At 61.2% G+C, this 18,961-nt stretch overlaps 2 protein-coding genes across 3 annotated transcripts in view; both read left to right on the forward strand.

Annotated features, from left to right (window-relative positions):
- The window catches only part of SMARCC1 (SWI/SNF related, matrix associated, actin dependent regulator of chromatin subfamily c member 1), a 67,855-nt gene extending 61,653 nt beyond the window's left edge, over positions 1 to 6,202 (forward strand). Inside the window, exons 27-28 of the mRNA XM_052695041.1 lie at positions 3,517 to 3,690; positions 4,719 to 6,202. Of these exons, the coding sequence (XP_052551001.1) occupies positions 3,517 to 3,690; positions 4,719 to 4,804 (260 nt within the window). The 3' untranslated portion in view covers positions 4,805 to 6,202. The remainder of the gene's footprint in view (positions 1 to 3,516; positions 3,691 to 4,718) is intronic.
- Positions 6,203 to 8,195: 1,993 nt separating this feature from the next.
- Positions 8,196 to 15,357, forward strand: CSPG5 (chondroitin sulfate proteoglycan 5). Of its 2 annotated transcripts, none has more exons than XM_052695059.1 (5): positions 8,196 to 8,326; positions 9,458 to 10,772; positions 12,224 to 12,412; positions 12,862 to 12,934; positions 14,970 to 15,357. In XM_052695059.1, exons 1-5 carry the CDS (start codon positions 8,248 to 8,250, stop codon positions 15,123 to 15,125), a joined length of 1,812 nt encoding a protein of 603 aa, XP_052551019.1. In that variant the 5' UTR covers positions 8,196 to 8,247; the 3' UTR covers positions 15,126 to 15,357. The 2 variants fall into 2 exon arrangements, with proteins under 2 accessions (XP_052551019.1, XP_052551020.1); XM_052695060.1 differs by lacking the exon at positions 14,970 to 15,357 and adding an exon at positions 13,176 to 13,581.
- The last annotated feature ends 3,604 nt before the right edge of the window (positions 15,358 to 18,961 follow it).

Raw genomic sequence — 18,961 nt, forward strand, 5'->3', positions numbered from 1 at the left:
CTGCTTACAGCATGCCTGGGTTGGAGGCAGAAGCAGGCTGGGCTCAAAAACAAACTTGCCCCATCTTTCTGTTTCTGGCCTTGCAGCCGGTCACATCATAGGAGCTCGAGGCTGACTTCTCTTTGTGCACAGTCTGGTTGTCCATGGGGGGCCCAGCAGAGCTCTGTGCACGTGGTGCTGGTGGTGCAGCATTCATGCATGAGTCTGGGCTTGTGAGCTGTAGCAGGAGATTGGGGCAGGCAGGCTGAGAGCTCTGCGTTGCTGTGTCACACAGAAGCAGGGTGTGCAGGAGGACCCTCCAGGCTGCTTTGGGTGCCACCTGGGCTGCTGGCTGCTGCCTCCTTCCCGACTCACCCCGTCCTGTCATCTTCATGGCTGCGGAGCTCCTGGGAGTGTGGGCAGCTCCCAGCTCCTCCCAGGGATGCATTATTGAAGGTGTGTCAATATTTCAGCACAGGAAGGATGTGGAGCGGGTCGGGAGGAGGACATCAGGATGCTCAGAGGATTGGAGCAAAGGAGAGCTGGGAGCTGACTGTGTTCAAACTGAAGGAGAGGAGGCTCCGAGGTGACCACGTTGTGGCCCTTCCAGTACATAAAGGGAGCTTGTAAATGGGAGGGAGTGACTTTTTACACAGGCAGATAGTGACAGGACAAGGGGGAACAGCTTTAAGCTAAAGGAAGGGGATTTAGGTGGGATGTGAGGAGGAAACTCTCTACCCAGAGGCGGAGAGATGCTGGCACTGCCCTGAGCTGTGGGTGCCCCATCCCTGGAGGTGCCTGAGGTCGTGGCTGCGCCCTGGGCAGCCTGAGCTGGGGGCAGGGGTTCCTTTCAGCCCAACCAAATCACTCTGTGGTTCTGGAGTCTGGAAGGACCCTTCCTACCCACTGTGTTCTGTGGTTCTGTGCTTGGAAGGTTACTTGCACAAGGGCTGCCCTGGCTGGAGTAGTGCATCTAGCTGCTTGTACTGGGTGTGCATGGTCACAGAAATGCAGCAGTGACCACAGATGGGTCTGGAGCCCAGCACAGCCATCAGAGGAGTCAGATCCATCAGCACCAAGTGAGTTACACTGGAGGGAAGTGACAGAAACACGGCATGCAAGCGAAGTGGAAATCATGCCTTTCTCCAGAGATGTGATGCTAAGTGAATTAACATGCTTAATTATTCACAGTTCTCAGCTGGGGGTCGCCTGCTGCAGGCTGTGCTCAGTGCTGGGCACCTGATGGAAGCCATGGAGTGGGCCCAGAGTCCAGGGAAAGGAGTGCAGGTTGGGGTTGGGGTTTGGGATCTCAGAGGTCTTTTGCAGACCTTTCAGTTTCGCCAACAAAGCTGCTCAGGGTTCAGCACTGCAGTCCCCCTTTGGGAGCTCATTGAAGCCTCACCTGATTGTCATCATCACATTCTGGTGAGCTTCAGTGCACCCTGGATCCACAGCCTTGTTAGTAAGTAGTGGAGCACTGTGAAGCATGCACTGGAACACGTCCCCAGTAACGTGTGAAGGAATTGGCCTTTCCCTCTGCTGAGCTGCGTTCTGTTGAACCTCATGGCTTTCTCTCTGCCCGTGTCTGCTGCTTTTTCAGCTCTCCCCCTTATGTAGGTCACACTTCCATGTTTTACGCTTGAGCTGCTGTCTTGGAGCACTGTCTCCAGTGAAATGAAGTGAAGAAGCATGCCATCTCTGTACAGCTGCACTGTGCTGTTGCTGCAGTGGTGGTGGTGGTGATTTCCCCCTGGGTTGGCTGGGTGCTGTTTGGTTACCACTCAGCTTCAGCATTTCGGGGCTCTGTACATGATAACTGCTGCCCTGCAGGTACCCAGTGCTGACTGTAAGGCAGAATTGTCTCCTATCCCACCAGAGGGGCTCAAACAGAACCTCCTTGGCTTGCAGTGCTGCTTAATTTCATACCTCCTAGAGAGAAGAAGGTGGGGAGCTTCCTCTGTTTGGTGGGTGGGCATTGGAACCAGACGTGGGGCTCTGATGCTGCTGGAGTGGGTGAAGAAACAACATTTTAAGATCTCAGTGGAGCTTCAGAGCTCACGTGAGGTGTGGCTGAGCTCCAGGTGTTCCCAAACAACAGATCCATGAGTGTGGGGAGAGCCTTGGCTGTGCCCTGCTGCCCACTGCTCCATGCAGGGCGAGCCGGACCAGCACTGATGCTTTTGGCAGCCAATTCTTGTCACATCTGCTTCCATCGGGCTCCCTGAGCATTATTTGTTGACGTGCTTGAAGGCAGGGCTGCCATTCAGGAGGGCTGGAGGAGCGGGATGGCAGAAGTTCCACAACAAGAGATGCCAGGGGAGGACTTGTGGTCCCACGCCTGGAACACACGAGGTTTCAGCTGGCCGTAAGGCCCCTTTCTTCGCAGTAACTGGAGGAGGTAATGGTGCCTGGAAGCATGGAACCTCATCCTGTGCTCCTGCCTCGTGTTTCTGTAGGGACAGTGCCTCCAAGAGCAGCTCTGTGCCTCGGGCTGAGGCTCCAGGAGCAGCCATGGGTTTGGGTCTGAGATGTGCGTTGCTGTGGCTGGGCAGGGGAGCCCTGAGCATCTGGAGCAGGTTTTCTCCTATTTTAATGATCCAGGAATTATTCCAGGAACTGGAAGCATCGGTACAACCTTCCTTGGAGCTGTTGTGAAGCCAAACCTGAGTTATGAATCAGTGCAGTGCCAGCTTATCAACTCAATCCCAGCATGGAGCTGGCACTGCTGGCTTGGGGTGCAGTGTGTGTGTGTGCAGTGTGTGCTCTCAGGGCCCTCCTTATTGCAGGGCTCTGTCACAGGGCTTCATTTCACATCACTGCTCGGGCTGTGGGGTGGGATGGACGCTTCCAAAGTCAGCCCTGGGGCCTGCTGGCTGCTTTGCTCATGAAAATACTGAACCTTTGTGGATGTGTGCAAAAGTAAATTGTCATTGGGTCCTGCAAAAGGGTGTCTGCAGCTGAGGTTTTAAAGCAGCAGTCTGCAGTGTGTGTGTCCAGAGCTGTGTGCTGACAGCAATTTGTTGCTGCTGTGACGTGGAGGTCCCTTAAGAGCTGATGGGATGCTTCCAGTCCCTCCATCACATCTTTTACTTTGTGTGTACATCTTTGTTCTTTTACTAGTGGAAATACCTCCGCAGTGCAATAATTAACTCAATGATTTCATTACTCCCATTAGGTTAAGCCAGGAGGCAGAGTGGCTGCTCTTGTTACTGTAGAACAGTTCATGGTTACGTATTAGGAGGAAGTTTTTCCCCCAGAGGGTGGTGAGGCACTGGCACAGGTTGCCCAAGGAGGCTGTGGATGCCCCATCCCTGCAGGCATTCAAGGCCAGGCTGGATGTGGCTCTGGGCAGCCTGGGCTGCTGGTTGGTGACCTGCACACAGCAGGGGTTGGAGCTGGATGAGCATCGTGCTGCTTTGCAACCCAGGCCATGCTGTGATTCTGTGTTTTCCCTTTGCATAGGTGGATGCTAACTGCCATCTGCTCAGGGTGCTGCTCACAGCTCCCCGTGTCTCACTGTGCCTTCTCCTCCCACAGGTCAGATGCCTGGGCCTGGCTCCTTGCTGCCCACACAGCCCATGCCGGGCCGGATGCTGCCAGGAGTGTCGGCCAACCTCCACCCCGCAGGCGCTGCCGCTCCTCCCGGCATGGCACCCATGGCTGGCGGCCTCATCGGGCCCCGCGTCCCTCTGGCAGCACCCAATGGCATGTGTAAGTGCTTCTGTGTGCGGGGCTGCAAGCAGTGCTCGGGGCTCTGAGTGCTCGTCTGCCTCTCTGCTCGGCTCTCATAGGGCCCCGTCTGCAGCACTGCGTCCAGGTCTGGGGCACCCAGTACAAGAAGGACAGGGAGCTGTTGGAGAGGGGCCAGAGGAGCCACAAAGATGCTCAGAGGCTGCAGCACCTCCCTACAAAGACAGGCTGAGGGAGCTGGGCTTGTTCAGCATGGAGGAGAGAAGCTGCGGGGTGACCTCAGTGCAGCCTGCAGTGCCTGAAGGGAGCCTGCAGCCAGGAGGGGAGTCAGCTGTGTGCAAGGGGAGATGGCAGCAGGACGAGGGAAATGGTTTGGAGCTGAGGGAGGGCAGCTGGAGGTTGGATGTGAGGGGAAGTTGTGTGCTGTGAGAGCGGGGAGGGGCTGGAACAGCTGCCCAGAGAGGCTGTGATGCCCCGTCCATCCCTGGAGGTGTTGGAGGCCGGGTTGGATGGGGCCCTGGGCAGCCTGGGCTGCTGTGCAATGGGGAGGTTGGTGGCCCTGCATTGGTTGGAGCTTCGTGATCCTTGAGCTCCCTTCCAACCCAACCATGCTGTGATGCTGTGCACACGGACTCACATGCACAGGAGGGCTGTAGTCGCCCTCAGTGCCTCTCCCACAACAAATTGGGGCCATCTGCCCCATTTGTGCTCCCACTGCAGGGAACGCTGCCTCAGTGCTGTCAGCCACGAGCACTGAGTGCTGTTTGTGTGGCTGCTGTTCTCATTTGGGTGTTGGCTCTCTGTAGCCCGGTGCTCCCCTCAGTTCTCCTTTCATTTCTCCGGGCCTCCACCACGGGAATGCCTTTGTGTCAGGTTCTATTCCTGCTGCTCTTTACTCGTTTGTCACGTCCCATTAGCATCTCCTGTGCTGCATCCCCCACCCACTGCTCAGAGGTGGAGCGCGGCTGTGCTGCGCTGGGAGGGGAGGACGGGGGGTGGTTGCAGCTCTCCTGCTCGTGCCCTCACTCTTCTGCCTGCCCTCCCCACAGATCCCCCCGCTGCGCAGCCGCCTCCGCCCGCAGAAGGGGTGACCCCCCCTCCCGCTGGAGCCCCGCCGGCCGCGGCCGCCCCGTAAGCATCCCGAGAGAAGGAACTTCTACAGCAACACAGTGGTGACCAAAAGAACTCCATTACTCTCCTCTACCCCGGAGGTTTCGCCCCCCATCGCGTGCGCGCACCCACAGATGGGCACCTTCACACACCGCCCCCTTTCCTCTCCCCCTGTAGCCTGGCGGCCCTCGGCGCTCCTTTGGGACGTTGCCCACTGGAGATGCCACCTCTGGCCCTGGGTTTGAGGTCCCTGCTGTGCCCTGCTTGCTCCCGGCGCCCCCAGCTCTGGTTTTATCCCCTCTCGGTGTTTGGAGCTTTGGGTTCTCCTGGGGAGAGCGGGATAAAGCCGTGCGCTGAACGCATCAGCTGAGCGTTGGGATGCCCCACGCGTCCCCCCCCGCCTCTGAGCTGATGTTTCGGGTTCCCCAGATGGGGAGAGCAAAGAAAGCACCGAGAGTGGATCCCAGAGCGGGGTGGGGGCACAGTGGGGCCCTGGGCTGTGCCACGCAGGCGGCTGTCGCTGAGGATGGCGGCGGGGCCTGGGGTGGCACCACTGCCCTAATAGGGAAAATACGGCCCGGTGCGAGCGGAGCCAGGAGCGAATCAATTGGAATGAAACCACTCAATGGTAGGAGTTTTCTTGCTCCAGTTTTTACCTTTCTTTTGCCTTTGGAGGCAGTAGTTGGACGTTCCCTCTGAGTAGTTTGGTGCCGTAGCCAACCGAGGAATAAAAGACGCCATTTTTAGTCCCTCTTTTTTGGAGCATCCGCTTTTTAATGTTTAAAATGAACAACAAAAAACAGTAGATAGGAAGCAGCCGTGGGGCGGGGGTTGGGTGGGGGTCGGTTGGGCTGTGGGCGCATCCCCTCCACGCCGCCCTCCCCACATCTCCGTGCCCACGGATGCTGGAGGATGGCGGTGAGGGTCGGCCGCGGCCCCAGACCCACAGAACCACTCGCATCCCTGGCCTTACAGCTACGGATCTGCTTTGGCCAGCACTCAGCTGCTCGACTCAGCACCAGTGGTTGAGCTTCCCAGCTGCCTGCAGCCACGTTGCTTCCAGCACATAGGAACTGTGCATCCCTCTGCCGGGCCGGGAGCCCCCGCCTCCCACCTCCAGCCAGGGGTCTCCCCCTATGGGCCCTTCCTCTGCAGGGCACTGGGGGGAGCTGGGGGTTCAGACCGTTTAGAATAACCTCAGGTTGTTTTTAGTGTGATCAGTCTAAAGGATCCAGATGGAGACTCTTTTTTACTGTCCTAGCAATGATCTCGCAGAGTAACCCCGACTCGACACTGTTGTGTTTCTGTACAAATAATCCACGCGCTGACTTTTTTCATCTGATCCTCTGTATAGGGCCGGTTTTATTCCTGCAGCCACGCAGCCACCCAATTTTGTGAAATAAAACAGACGTTTTTGTACAAAGTTTGGGCTGCGTTTGGAGTCTGTGTGTGCAGCAGCGCCGTGCCGGGCCGTGCTTTGGTAAAGGTTGGGGTAGAATGGGTCGGGTTGGAAGGGAGCCTGCAAGGCCGTGTGCTCCCACACCTGCAGAGCACAGACACCCACAGCTCCATCGGTGCTCAGAGCCCATCTGACTGTGGGTGTCTGCAGGCATAAGGCGTCCTGCAGCCTCACTTGGCTTTGCTGAACCCCCCGAGGTTCTCTTGTGCCCAACTGCTGGGCTGCCCAGGTCCCTCTGATGGCGTCCCATCCCTCAGGTGCGTCCATCGCACCGCGCAGCTCGGTGCCACCCGCACTGTGAGGGTGCACTCAGTGCACTGCTGACTGATGGAGATGGGAAAGAGCACAGATCCCAGCCCTGAGGGACACCGCTGTCACTGCTCTCCATCCGGACGTGGAGCTGCTGACCGCAGCTCTGGGTACATCTCACAGCAGTGCCTCATCCACTGAAAAGTCCCCCCTATCAAATCCACATCTTTCCCATCTGGAGAGAAGGATGCTGTGGGAGACTGCGTCAAAGGCCTCACTGAAATCCAGAGAGGTGATGCCTGCAGCTCTTCCCTCACCCACTGTCAGTGACGCCATCACAGAAGGCCACGGGTTGGCAGCCAGGCCCTGCCCTTGGTGAAGCCGTGCTGGCTGTGCCGTGCCACAGGTTGCCCAAGGAGGCTGTGGATGCCCCATCCCTGCAGGCATTCAAGGCCAGGCCGGATGTGGCTCTGCGCAGCCTGGGCTGCTGGTTGGCGACCTGCACACAGCAGGGGTTGGAGCTGGATGAGCTTTGTGCTCCTTTGCAACCCAGGCCGTTCTATGATCTGACTCCTCGTGCCACAGCACAGCTTCCAGCAGGAGCCGCTCCATGACCTCCTCCGGCACAGAGGTGCAGCGTGCGCCCACACTCCGCTTCTGACCCACTCTGAGCGCGGCCGCTGTGAGCTCCGCTGCCCTCCGTCGGGGCCGCCCCGCAGCCATCGCTCCCCGCAGCCGATAAGGATTCTGATAAGCGGGGAGCCGCGGGATGGGCCGCACCTCGAGGCGGTGCGCACCGCTGCCGCCCCATCGCGGGGGTTTTGGCACCGCTCCCCCCGCGTCCCCTCGCTCCGTCCCCTTGGAGACGCATTCCGGGCCGGAGGTGCGGGGAATGTTAAGCAGCGCAGCCCCTTGAAAACCCCTTTGAGAGGCACAGAGCGCGGTTTGTTCGCGGCGCGGTGAGCGCGGCCAGCACCGGGAGAAGAGAGCGGGGCCGCGCGCTGCAGGGGAGGGGGCGCGGCGGATGGGGACCCCGACGCGCAGCCCCGACCCCGCACCGTCCGTCCTTTGCGTCGGGGGCGGCCCCGGGAGGACCAGGCGGCCGTGGGGCGGGGTGGGGACGCTGCTGGTCCCAGGCTTGGCACTGAGGGAGGGGTCGGATATCACCGATGTCGCCGCCCCGACCGCCCGAAGGAGTTCGGGGGGGATGAAGCCCCGCTGGGAGCCGGAGGGTCCCCATCTGCGCGACGTCCCCACGTGCGGCGTCCCCACGTTTAAGACGTCCCCGTGTGCGCGGTGCCCCAAACCCACGACACCCCCGTGTCCCCCCCGCGCCCGCCCGACCTCCAGGTCCCCGCAGCTCAGAGGCTGCGGCCCTCGGGGCACCGCGCCGTGCCCCCCCCTCCCAGAGGTGTCCTCAGGGGCCGCTCGGAGGCCCCCAGGGAACCCCTCGCCCCAGGAGGACGGCTGAGAGCGGTCCGGGTCCCATCGGGGAGGGAGGCGATCCCAGCGCGGGGCTCGCGGTGTCGGGGCTGCCGGCGCTGGGGGCGTCCCGGTGCCGGGGGCTGCCGGTGCGGCGCTGCCCCTCCCGCGGGCGGAGCCGCCTCCCCCCGCCCCCCGCCCGGCCCGGCCCGGCCCCCCCGGAGCGCGACGGAGCGGAGGGAGCGGCGGAGCGGAGGCGCGGGGGGGGCGGGCGGAGCCGCGGCGGTCGCGGTCCCGTCCGGTGCGGCGGTGGCGGTGGCGGTGGCGCTGATGCCGCCATGGCCCCCCCGGCCCCGCCGCCCCGCGCCGCCCTCACTCTGCTGCTGGCGCTGAGCGCGATCGGCCCCGCCGCGCCCGGTACGTGGGGGCTGCGGGGAGGGGGGGCCGGGAGGGGGGCTCGGCCCCGTTGCCCCGAGCCGGGCCCGGCGACGGAGCCACCTGCGGGGGAGCGGAGGGAGGGGGTGAATCCCGCTGCGGGGAATGGGACGCGCTGCAGGGTGACGATGGGGATACGGGGCGGATGGGAACCGCTGCGAGAGCGGGAGAGGGTCCCGTGATGGGCGGGGGGCTGCGGGGCGGTGCGGGGCCGCAGTGGATCCCCACGTCCGCGCTGCAGAGCGCTCGGTCCCGTTCCGTGCGCGGGGGTTGGGGGTTGGATTCCATTGCGGGGCTCTGGGGGGGGGGCACGTCCCACTGTGGACGAGGGGTCCGCGATCGCCGTGCACGCAGCCGGACCCCCCCCTCCCCCGTACAGGGCTCGATCCCACGTTAGGGAGTGGATCCCGTTCTGTGGGGCGGGGGCTGGAAGCATGGCGTGGGGATGGACCCCATCGGAACGGACTGCATCCCGCTGCAGGGACCGGGTCCCGTCCGGGGGGGTCTGGATCCCGCTCTGTGTGTATATGGGGGGGGGGGCTGGATCCCTCTATGGAGCGGGGGGGGCGGATTCCCCGGCACGCAGCTGGATCCCCGTGCAGAAGCTGTGATCCTCCCATTGCAGGGCTGGGTCCCGGTGCAGGGCGGTGGGATCCAATGATGCGCGCATCGGTGTGTGATCCCGCCATTGATTTTTTGGAGGGGTTGTTTGGACCCCGTGCGGGCAGCCGGATTCCTTTGCACGGGGTCGGATGGCACCGCAGGGGCTGGGACCCGCTGCACAGAAGGGCCGCATCCCGCTGCAGGGGAGGGGATGGATCCTATTATATATTGGGGGGGGAGGGGCCGGATCACATCATGTGTACGAGGGGTTGGATCCCATTATACGTGTGTCTGAGGGGCTGCATCCCATTATGTGTATGGGGGGGGGGGCAGAATCCCCTGTGCTGCTCTGCGTCCCCACGGGGGGGCAGGGGCAGGTCTGCCCCCAGCGGCACGCATGGAGCCCTGCGGGGCCGCGTGGCACCCGGGTGTCACAGAGCCGTGCCGCCGTCCCCGTGGGTGAGGGGGGAAACGCCGTGAGTGACACCGCTCTGTCCTTGTGCCCCGCAGCGCCCGAGTGGCCGCCCCGCAACGGCAGCGCAGGCAGAGCCTGGGGGGGCTCCCTGCAGAATGCAGCCCCCATCAACGGCACTGAGCCATTGGGACCCCAGCTGGAGCCGCCCGGGGGGGGCCCGGCCACCGCCGACCCTACAGTGGGGTGCATGGGGTGCAGCGGAGAGGAGGCCGCCAGCTCTGTGCCCCCCGCGCCCGACGCAGCCCAGGACCCCCGGCTCGGCATTACTGGGCCCGGCGATGGCGATGGCGGTGCGGTGGCCCTGGGCAGCCCCGAGGAGGTCGGCAGCGGCGAGCAGCCCACCAGGGCCGGCGTTGGGCCCACGGAGGGGCTGACACCGGGTCCCCCCAGCCTTGGGCTCTCCAGCCCAGGGCCCAACCTCGGTCTTCCCGACCCCAACCTCAGCCTCGACCTTCCTGATCCTAATCTCGGTCTTCCTGACCCCAACCTCGGTCTTCCCAACCCCAGCCTTGGTCTCCCCAGCCCAGGACCCACCCTTGACCGTCCCATTCCCAACCCCAACCCCAACCTTGATCTTCCCAACCCCAACCCCAGCCTTGGTATTCCCACATCCAACCTTGGTCTTTCCAACCCCAACGTCGCCCTTACCAGCCCCAGCCCAAACCCAGGCACCGAACCCAACCTTCTTCCTGTGGCCGAAGACTCGGAGGTGTCCATGGAGCTCCCCCAGCCCTCCTCCAGCCCGGCCCCGGCGCAGAGGGCCCGCGGCCGCACGGACCGCACGTGGTTGGGCGCTCCGGAGCCCATCAGTGCCGCCCCGGGCACAGAGGAGCCGCCTGAGATCATCGACGTCGATTACTACGATGTGTTCGACGGCGGCGAAGGGCCCGGGGGCGGCCGTGGGGCGGGCGGCGCGGCGCAGAGGGAGCCGGGTGGTGCGGCAACACCGTGGGGCCTCCACGAGCTCTACGATGACTTCACGCCCTTCGACGAAGCCGATTTCTACCCCACCACCTCCTTCTACGCCGAAGGGGATGAGGAGGAGGAGGAGGAGCTGGAGGAAGACGAAGAGGAGGAGGAGGAGGAAGACGGCGGTCTGGAGGATGAGAACGGCTACAGACCACCCGCCTCGGCTGCGCCCCGCGTCCCACCGCCCCCCAGCCCCACGGAGGGGAGCCCCATGGCGCGGCCGAGGCCCGGGGAGCGCGCGGTGCCGGAGAACAGCAGCGAGTGCCGGAACGGATACGTGCGGCACAACAGCTCCTGCCGCTCCGTCTGCGACCTCGTCCCCAGCTACTGCCACAATGGCGGCCAGTGCTACCTGGTGGAGAGCCACGGGGCCTTCTGCAGGTATGGGCGGCCCCAGCGTGGGGACGGGTTGTGCTGGGCCATGGCCCATAGCCCATGGGTGTCCCATACCCACCATGGGTGTCCCATAGCCCCCATGGGTGTCCCATACCCACCATGAATGTCCCATAGCCCATGGGTGTCCCATACCCACCATGGGTGTCCCATACCCACCATGGGTGTCCCATACCCACCATGGGTGTCCCATAGCCCATGGGTGTCCCATACCCACCATGGGTGTCCCATAGCCCCCATGGGTGTCCCATACCCACCATGGGTGTCCCATAGCCCCCATGGGTGTCCCAGACCCACCATAGGTGTCCCAGACCCACCATGAATGTCCCATAGCCCATGGGTGTCCCATACCCACCATGGGTGTCTCAGCCCCCATGGGTGTCCCAGACCCACCATAGATGTCCCAGACCCACCATGAGTGTCCCATAGCCCCCATGGGTGTCCCATACCCACCATGGGTGTCCCATAGGCCCCATGGGTGTCCCATACCCACCATGGGTGTCCCAGACCCACCAGAGGTGTCCCAGACCTACCATGGGTGTCCCATACCCACCATGGGTGTCCCATAGCCCTCATGGGTGTCCCATACCTACCATGGGTGTCCCATAGCCCCCATGGGTGTCCCATACCCACCATGGGTGTCCCATACCCACCATGGGTGTCCCATAGCCCCCATGGGTGTCCCATACCCACCATGGGTGTCCCATAGCCCCCATGGGTGTCCCATATCCACCATGGGTGTCCCATACCCACCATGGGTGTCCCACAGTACCACTGGTATCCCGTTGCCCCAGTGAGTCCCACAACTGCATGGGCGTCCCATAGTCCCCATGGGCATCACGTAGCACCATGGGTATCCCATAGCCCATTGGGTGTCCCACAGACCCATTGGGCACCCCACTTTCCCTTTGGGTATCCCCAGCCCCAGTGGGTGTCCCCTAGCCATGGCTGCATCCCCACAGGGGACGTGGGGATGACCCCTGGGTGCTCTGACCCACAGGAGGGTGCAGGATCAGGGGTGAGGCTCAGCTTCCCCCAGCCCCAGCAGTAACACAAGAGGGACTTTGTTCCCTGCCCCATAGCCAGGGCCGCGTCCCCAGGGCCGCAGCGTGGCTGTGCCCCCCCGGGCGGGGGCTTTCCTCCAGGAATTAGGTCAGGGCTGTGCGGATGTGGCTGCGGCCGCAGCACCCGTCGGGATTGCAGTGGGGAGGGCTCAGCATGTGGGTGTGTGACGGGGACGTGATGGGGACGTCCTGGTGGGTCGCTGCAATGCTCTGTATGGGGCTCAGGGCACCGCAGCCCCATTGCTGGGCCAGGGGGAGGTCACCCCTACGTGGCGACACCCATTAATCCCTTCCTCGCCGGCCATAATCCCCCACAGATGTCTCCCGTGGGTCCCAGTGCCGGGGGTGACGCCGTGACCCCGTGTCCCCTCACAGGTGCAACACACAGGACTACACGTGGCACAAGGGGACGCGCTGCGAGGCCATCGTCACCGACTTCCAGGTGCTGTGCGTGGCCGTGGGCTCGGCCGCGCTGGTGCTGCTGCTGCTCTTCATGCTCACGGTCTTCTTTGCCAAGAAGCTCTACCTGCTCAAGACGGAGAACAGCAAACTGCGCAAGACCAAGTGAGCGGGGTGACCCTGGGCGGGACGGGGAGCTGTCATCGTGTCCCCCTGCCTGGTGACAGCTGGGGACATGGGGACAGCAGGAACGTCACCGTGCTCCAGTGGGTTCATGCTTCCAGCCCTTTGGATGGGCACGGCTGGGGGTCTGGGGGCCGCAGGTGACATCTGCCACTGCGGGCACCACTCTGTGGGGACACTTGGGGCGCAGTGGGGTCACTCCGTGCAACCGCTGCCTCGTATCCTCCCAGAGCCAAGCAAGGAGAAAGTGCTCCCACGGGTCACTAACGAGCTCTTAATTAGCGTTTGGCAGGGCTGAGTGTAATTAGCGGCGGGGCCCGTGCCAGAGCCTGGCTCCTCGGCTCCTGCCTGCCCCTGCACCGCATGAGGACCTCAAAAACAAACCCCAGAGCGGCTGTGGGGCGCAGCGCTCACCCCGCGTCCCCCCGCAGATACCGCACTCCGTCCGAGCTGCACAACGACAACTTCTCGCTGTCCACCATCGCCGAGGGCTCCCACCCGAACGTAAGGATCCTCCCCACATCCCTCCCCATAACCCTCCCCACATCCCTCCCCACAGCCCCCATCCCCTTGGGTTGGGGGGTTTGAGGGTGGCGCTGCGCTGTGCTGTGCCGTGTCCCCACGCTGTCCCACCTGTGCCACCCGGTGCTGTTGGGTGACGCTGGAGCTGGGGATGCTCTCTGGGCTGTGGTGGGCGCTATGGGGGCAGCACTGCAGCCGTCCCCCACTTTTTGCATTGCCACAGAGAGAAGTGCAGCATAGAGCCCTCTAACCCCGGCCCTATAGACATTTTCCCCCCGGTTTGGAGCAATCCTAGCACCATAGTGCCTGCAAGTGACCCAGCGGGAGCCCTGGCGCAGCCCCGGGGTGGATTCGGGACCAATCCCCACAAGTGGGTTGGATCAGGAGTGGATTTGGGGGTGTTCCCCACGAGTGGGACCATCGTTCCCCATGCCTTTGTCCCCACTGGTATGCCATGGGCTCGTTCCCAATGGTGCCTGGCAACTGTGAGGCCCACTGTGGAGGGGACAGCGATGGGGACACCCCAAGAAGGGGATTTGGGACTGAAGACCCACTCCCTGTTTTATGGACACTGTATGACAAGGTGTCCAAGCGCAGGGGGGTGACATGGGGACATGTCCCACTGGTGGCACAGCCACCTGGGATGGCGGCCGGACGCTAATGGGACACAATAAAACCAAGACGTGGGACTCCTGTGTGGGGTGACTGCTTGGCACGAGGGGCTGCGACACAGACAGACCTCATGGGTGGCAGGGGGACAGCGGGTGGCAGCCAGTCAGGGTGATGGTGGCACATGGTGAGCTGGGCTCAGGGTGCTCCAGTGCCGAGCGGACAGCATGGGGACAGCATGGATACACTGTGGGGGCACCATGGGAACACAGTGGACTCCATTGCCTGCCCTCTGCCTGTGCCATGAGCGCTCCGTGGGGATGCCAGTGCCATCCGTGTGCTGGTGGATGCGTTCCCCTGTAGGAGGTGTGAGGTTGCAGTGTTGGATGTGATGTTGGGTGCATCCTCAACACCCTGAACAAAGGTGGAGAAAGAGTTGACCAGCGATAGGGCTGGGAGCTGCAGGAGGGCAGATGGAGAGGGAAGGAAGGGAGCTTTCATAGTGGGGACAGTGAGGACAGTGTCCCATCCCTGCTGGTGCTTGAGGTCAGGTTGGGCTTCAGTTGGGTTGGATTGAGCTGGGTTGGGTTGGCTTTGGGTTGGGTTGGCTTTGGATTGAGTTGGGCTTTGATTAAGTTGAGTTGGCTTTGGGTTGAGTTGGGCTTTCCATTGCATTGGGTTGGCTTTGGGTTGGGTTTGGATTGGGTTGGCTTTGGGTTAGATTGGCTTTGGGTTGGGTTGGGTTTGGGTTGGGTTGGCTTTGGGTTGGGTTGGCTTTGGGTTAGGATGGCTTTGGGTTGGGTTTGGATTGGGTTGGCTTTGGGTTAGATTGGCGTTGGGTTGGGTTGGGGTTGGGTTGGGTTGGCTTTGGGTTGGGTTGGCTTTGGGTTAGGTTGGCTTTGGGTTAGGATGGCTTTGGGTTGGGTTGGCTTTGGGTTGGGTTGGGCTTTCCATTGCATTGGGTTGGCTTTGCATTGGGTTGGCTTTGGGTTGGGTTTGGATTGGGTTGGCTTTGGGTTAGATTGGCTTTGGGTTGGGTTGGGTTTGGGTTGGGTTGGCTTTGGGTTAGGTTGGCTTTGGGTTAGGATGGCTTTGGGTTGGGTTGGGTTTGGGTTGGGTTGGGTTTGGATTGGGGTGGCTTTGGATTGGGGTGGCTTTGGGTTGGGCTTTGCATTGCACTGAGTTGGCTTTGGGTTGGGTTGGGTTTGGGTTGAGTTGGGCTTTGAGTTGGGCTTTGCATTGCATTGGGTTGGGTTTGGGTTGGGTTGGGTTTGGGTTGGGTTGGCTTTGGGTTGGTTGGTATAGATGTGACCATGGCAGGATGGGCTCAGGTCTTGCTGTCCCGTTCTGTGCCCACAAGAAGGGACCACCACCACAGCCATCCCCCTGAGTCTCCCTCTCCCCCCAGGATGACCCCGGCGCACCCCACAAGCTGCAGGACCCGCTGAAGCCTGGCCTGAAGGACGAGGAGCCGCTCAGCATCCTCAGCGCCGCGCCGGAGGAGGGCAGCAAGGGCGAGCCAGGGGGCTGTGGGGTGCCCTGCCTGCACAACAACCTGGGGTAGGGTGGGGGGAGACACATTTGGGTGGCATTTGTACAGAGGGTCCCATTCGTGGCTGCGCCGTGTCGTCGGGTGTTCGCTTTGTGCTCTGTGTCTATTGCTTGGGTTTGTTCTGCGCTGTGATTTCTAAACCTTTGCTGTTCCGCCACTGACTTTTTTTGTACTTTTACCCCCTCAACACTTTTTTTGAAATACGAGTGAAAACAACAACAAAAAAAAATGAAAGATCTTGAAATAAAACCTTTTTTTTTTTTTTAAGTTAAGCCTCTTGCCAGTGCCTGCACTCTCCCTGTCCGTCAGCCCCAGCCCCAAATGGCAAGGTGTCACCAGGCCCCTCCCTGTCCCCGTGTGGCCATGTACACCCCAGCTCTGCCAGGTGCCCCACTGGAGCCATGGGACAGTGAGGACATCGGTCAATGCCTGGGCTCTGTCCCCATCCCCATCTCTGTTCCCATCCCCACCCCATTCCTCATCCTTGTCCCTGTCTCATCCCTGTCCCCATCCCCATCCTTGTGCCCATCTCTGTCCCCATCCCAATACCTGTCCCCATCGCCGTCCTGTTCCCCATCCCTGTCCCCTCCCAATCCCTGTCCCAACCCCATCCGCATCCCATCCCAGCGCAGGGTCCCCCTGTGAGATGTGGCTCATGGTGCTGTGCCCATCACCCCCACCACGCTCTCGGTCCCTGCCCTGAGTGCCGGTGCTGTCACCACTGTCTGTCCCCACCTGCTTGCAGGATGCTGGAGGGGATGGCAGCCTTATGTCCCCAGCAGGAATTCACTCCCAGGCAGCTCAGACCCATGGGGATTCCCATTTTCCACACACACTGCAGCTCCCAGCAGTGCCTTTACTTCAGAAATTCCTTTGGTGGCACTGATGGGACCTCAGGAGAGAGGAAACAAAGCAATTAATCACGCACCCCCATTTCCCTCATGGAGCCCCAACTTCCCCTCCCCATCCCATACCCCCAGAACTCCATCTCACTTGGGGCTCTGCATCCCTCGTTGTGCCTCAGTTTCCCTCGTGCTGTCAGCTCTGCACTCGCTGGAGAACGGAGGAGCACGGTGATGTCCCCACAGAGCAGGGGCAGCCCCAGGCTCCGTCTGATTTCGTGGCTCCACGGAGGAATTTGCCTCCTCTCACAGGCAGAGCCTCACTCAAATTGCCTTTATACAGCGGGGCGGGGGACGGCTATTAGATGAAATGCTTGGTTGGCTGGCGGGGAGGGGAGCAGCCCTGGCGCAGAGGATTGGCACGGGCACCGTGTTTGTCCTCGTCCCTCTGCTGTCCCATTTTCTCCTGTGGACATGTACTGGGATGGGAGTTTGTCCCCAGGACAAGGACCCTTTCTTCTCTTGGGCTGCCTGAGACAAAGCAGCCCTAGTGATGTCCAGGATAAGGAGGTCGCACACGTGGAGCCGATCCCAAAGCCAACTCCTCTCATCAGACTCATCTCTGGTCTGATTTCTGGGTGGTTCCTTTTGGAGTCAGGGGTTGGACTCGATGATCTCCACAGGTCTCTTCCAACTCGGGAACTGTGATTCTATGATTCTGCCCCTGGGAGCTGTGGGACCTCATCCACCTCCACGCAGCTCCCACTGACAGACACGGTGGGGAGGACGCGTGTCCCATACAGTCCTCCTGCCTCCCACCAAGGCTGGGCCAGATCTTGGCTTGCAGGGTGCAATGGGAGCCCCAGGCGGTGCTGCAGAGCGTGGGATGTCAGCATGGGGGGAAACGGCACCGCTTCCCCCACTGCTCTCAGCCTCAGCGCAGCAGGAGCAGGTCCAGTATTACACTGAACCTGCAGCGGGTTTAGAGAGAGAAGGGCAAAATCCTCTTAGCTGGGTGAACTGTACAACGCTCAGCATGGGGAAGAACAGCTGTGCGTGTGTTTGTGGATGCCGGCTGGCTCTCGCGATGGCTCCACCACAGCAGCCCAGTTCTCAGTGCGTTCCATGCTGCCGGGGCTGCTGTTGGTCCTGGTCTTACTGGGACCGGTGCTGGTGGCACTGGGGCTGGTCCTGGTTCTGCTGGGACAGGGGCAGAACGGAGACAAAGTCAGAAGATGGAGGGAGCTGAAGGTGGGAGGTGGGAGCACCACGGCCGTGGCCGACACAGGGAGGTAATGGAGGACGAGGACCCCAGGAAGGCGGGCTGAGAAACGCAGAGGAATGCTGTGAAAGCTGTGATGGGAGGCACGGCTAAAGGTGAAGGGAAGAAGGAAACTGGCAGCTCTTCAAAGAAGCGATGTGAACGGCACCGCTACGAGAGATCCCAAAAGGAAGCGCGGTGGGAAGCGGCTTGGCTACACCACAAGCTCTGTGCTGAGCTGCAGCTTGAAAAAAAGGTTTAGAGAAAGTGGGAACTGGGTCAGATTACCAGGGACGGCTATGGGAGAGCACAGGCATGAGGGGGGATCAGAAGGGCCACGGCAGCACTGAGATGGAAATAGTGAGCAGCACTGGGGGAGGAGCAGGGGACGGCGTGTTGGCGTGGTGGGGAAGGACGGCTGCCACAAAAGGGCCCCAGCATTTCAGGTTCCCAGTGTATTAAAAATAAAAGTCTTTTGAAAATGTCTGCTTTGCACTTTGCACCTGCCTTTGTGCTTCTTTTGCTCCCCCTCGTTTCTCGATCCATGCTCTCAGTTCTCGATACGATGTTCTCTGAGCGTTGCTCAGTCTGCTGCCTCCTATTCTCCGTTATTGCATTAATTAGAAGCCATTTTGCAGAAGCACCTTCGAGGGAAGATCTCCTTTCTGTAGGTGCGACAAAAATGCAGCACGGCAACACGGCTCTCGCTTCAGAGAGCTCACGATTTAACTGCAAGGCAAGAGACGGCAGATGGAGGCAATCTGTTGGGGAGAGGAGCACAAAGAGGCAGAGAGGATCCCGGCTGGCGCGGCGGGCAGCGGCTCAGCGCACCAGTAGCACTGGGTGCTCAGAGAGAGGGGAAGTGGGCATTTTGGGGAGGACTGGGGAGAAGAGGAGGAAATTCTGCTCCTGCTTCTGAGGGGTGAAGCAGGACTGGAGATTCAGTGTGAGAGAGGTGGAATTCTTAAGGGTAGATGTGGCACTGAGGGACGTGGAGGGTGGGCATGGTGGGGATGGGTTGGGGTTGGACTGGTGAGCTCAGAAGTCTCTTTTGACCTTTTTGGTGATTCTATAAAGAGGAGGGGACAGAGAAATGGAGACATGGGAGAGATCCGTCAGCAATGGGGGAAGGTGAAGGGCAAGAAGGGAGGAAAAGGGAGAACCAGGTGCTGGCATAGATGCCCAGGGATGGGGGTCACCATCCTGGGGTGTTCCAGAGCCGTGGGGGACATGGGCAGTGGGTGTCTGGGAGGACTTCTCCAACCTGAATGGTTCTGTTTCGATGATTCTATGACAAGAAGGGAGGATGAGGAGGAGGAGCTGCAGGGAGGAAGGCAGCATGGGGCAACGTGAGGAAAGGAGCTGGGCGAGAGAGAGGTGTGAAGGAGGATGAAGGTGGATGCGAAGGGCAGAGAGCCCAGCTGGAGCAACGTGTTCAGAGAGCCTCAGGGATGGGACTGGGTGCTTTTCCCTGCCTGCGATGCTCAGTGCCGAGAGCTGCAGCTCCCCCTTTGCTCACAGCAGCGCTCACATCGCGGCAGCTCCCGCTGGGGTGGTTTTGCTGCCACATCCCCGCCGCTTTCGGCGCGGCTCCTGGGGATCTTCAGTCTCTGCTGGAAAAGGGCCTCCTGGAGAGCCAGCAGGCAGCTTGCTTCCAAACAGCAACGTGAATTGTAAAGGTGACCTGAAAATTGAATCAAAACAATATATTCTTTTGCTCGCTTTATGAATGCAGTATATTCTTC

Source organism: Tympanuchus pallidicinctus, unplaced genomic scaffold (genome assembly GCF_026119805.1).
Source record: "Tympanuchus pallidicinctus isolate F22 unplaced genomic scaffold, pur_lepc_1.0 scaffold3, whole genome shotgun sequence".
Lineage (NCBI taxonomy): Eukaryota > Metazoa > Chordata > Aves > Galliformes > Phasianidae > Tympanuchus > Tympanuchus pallidicinctus.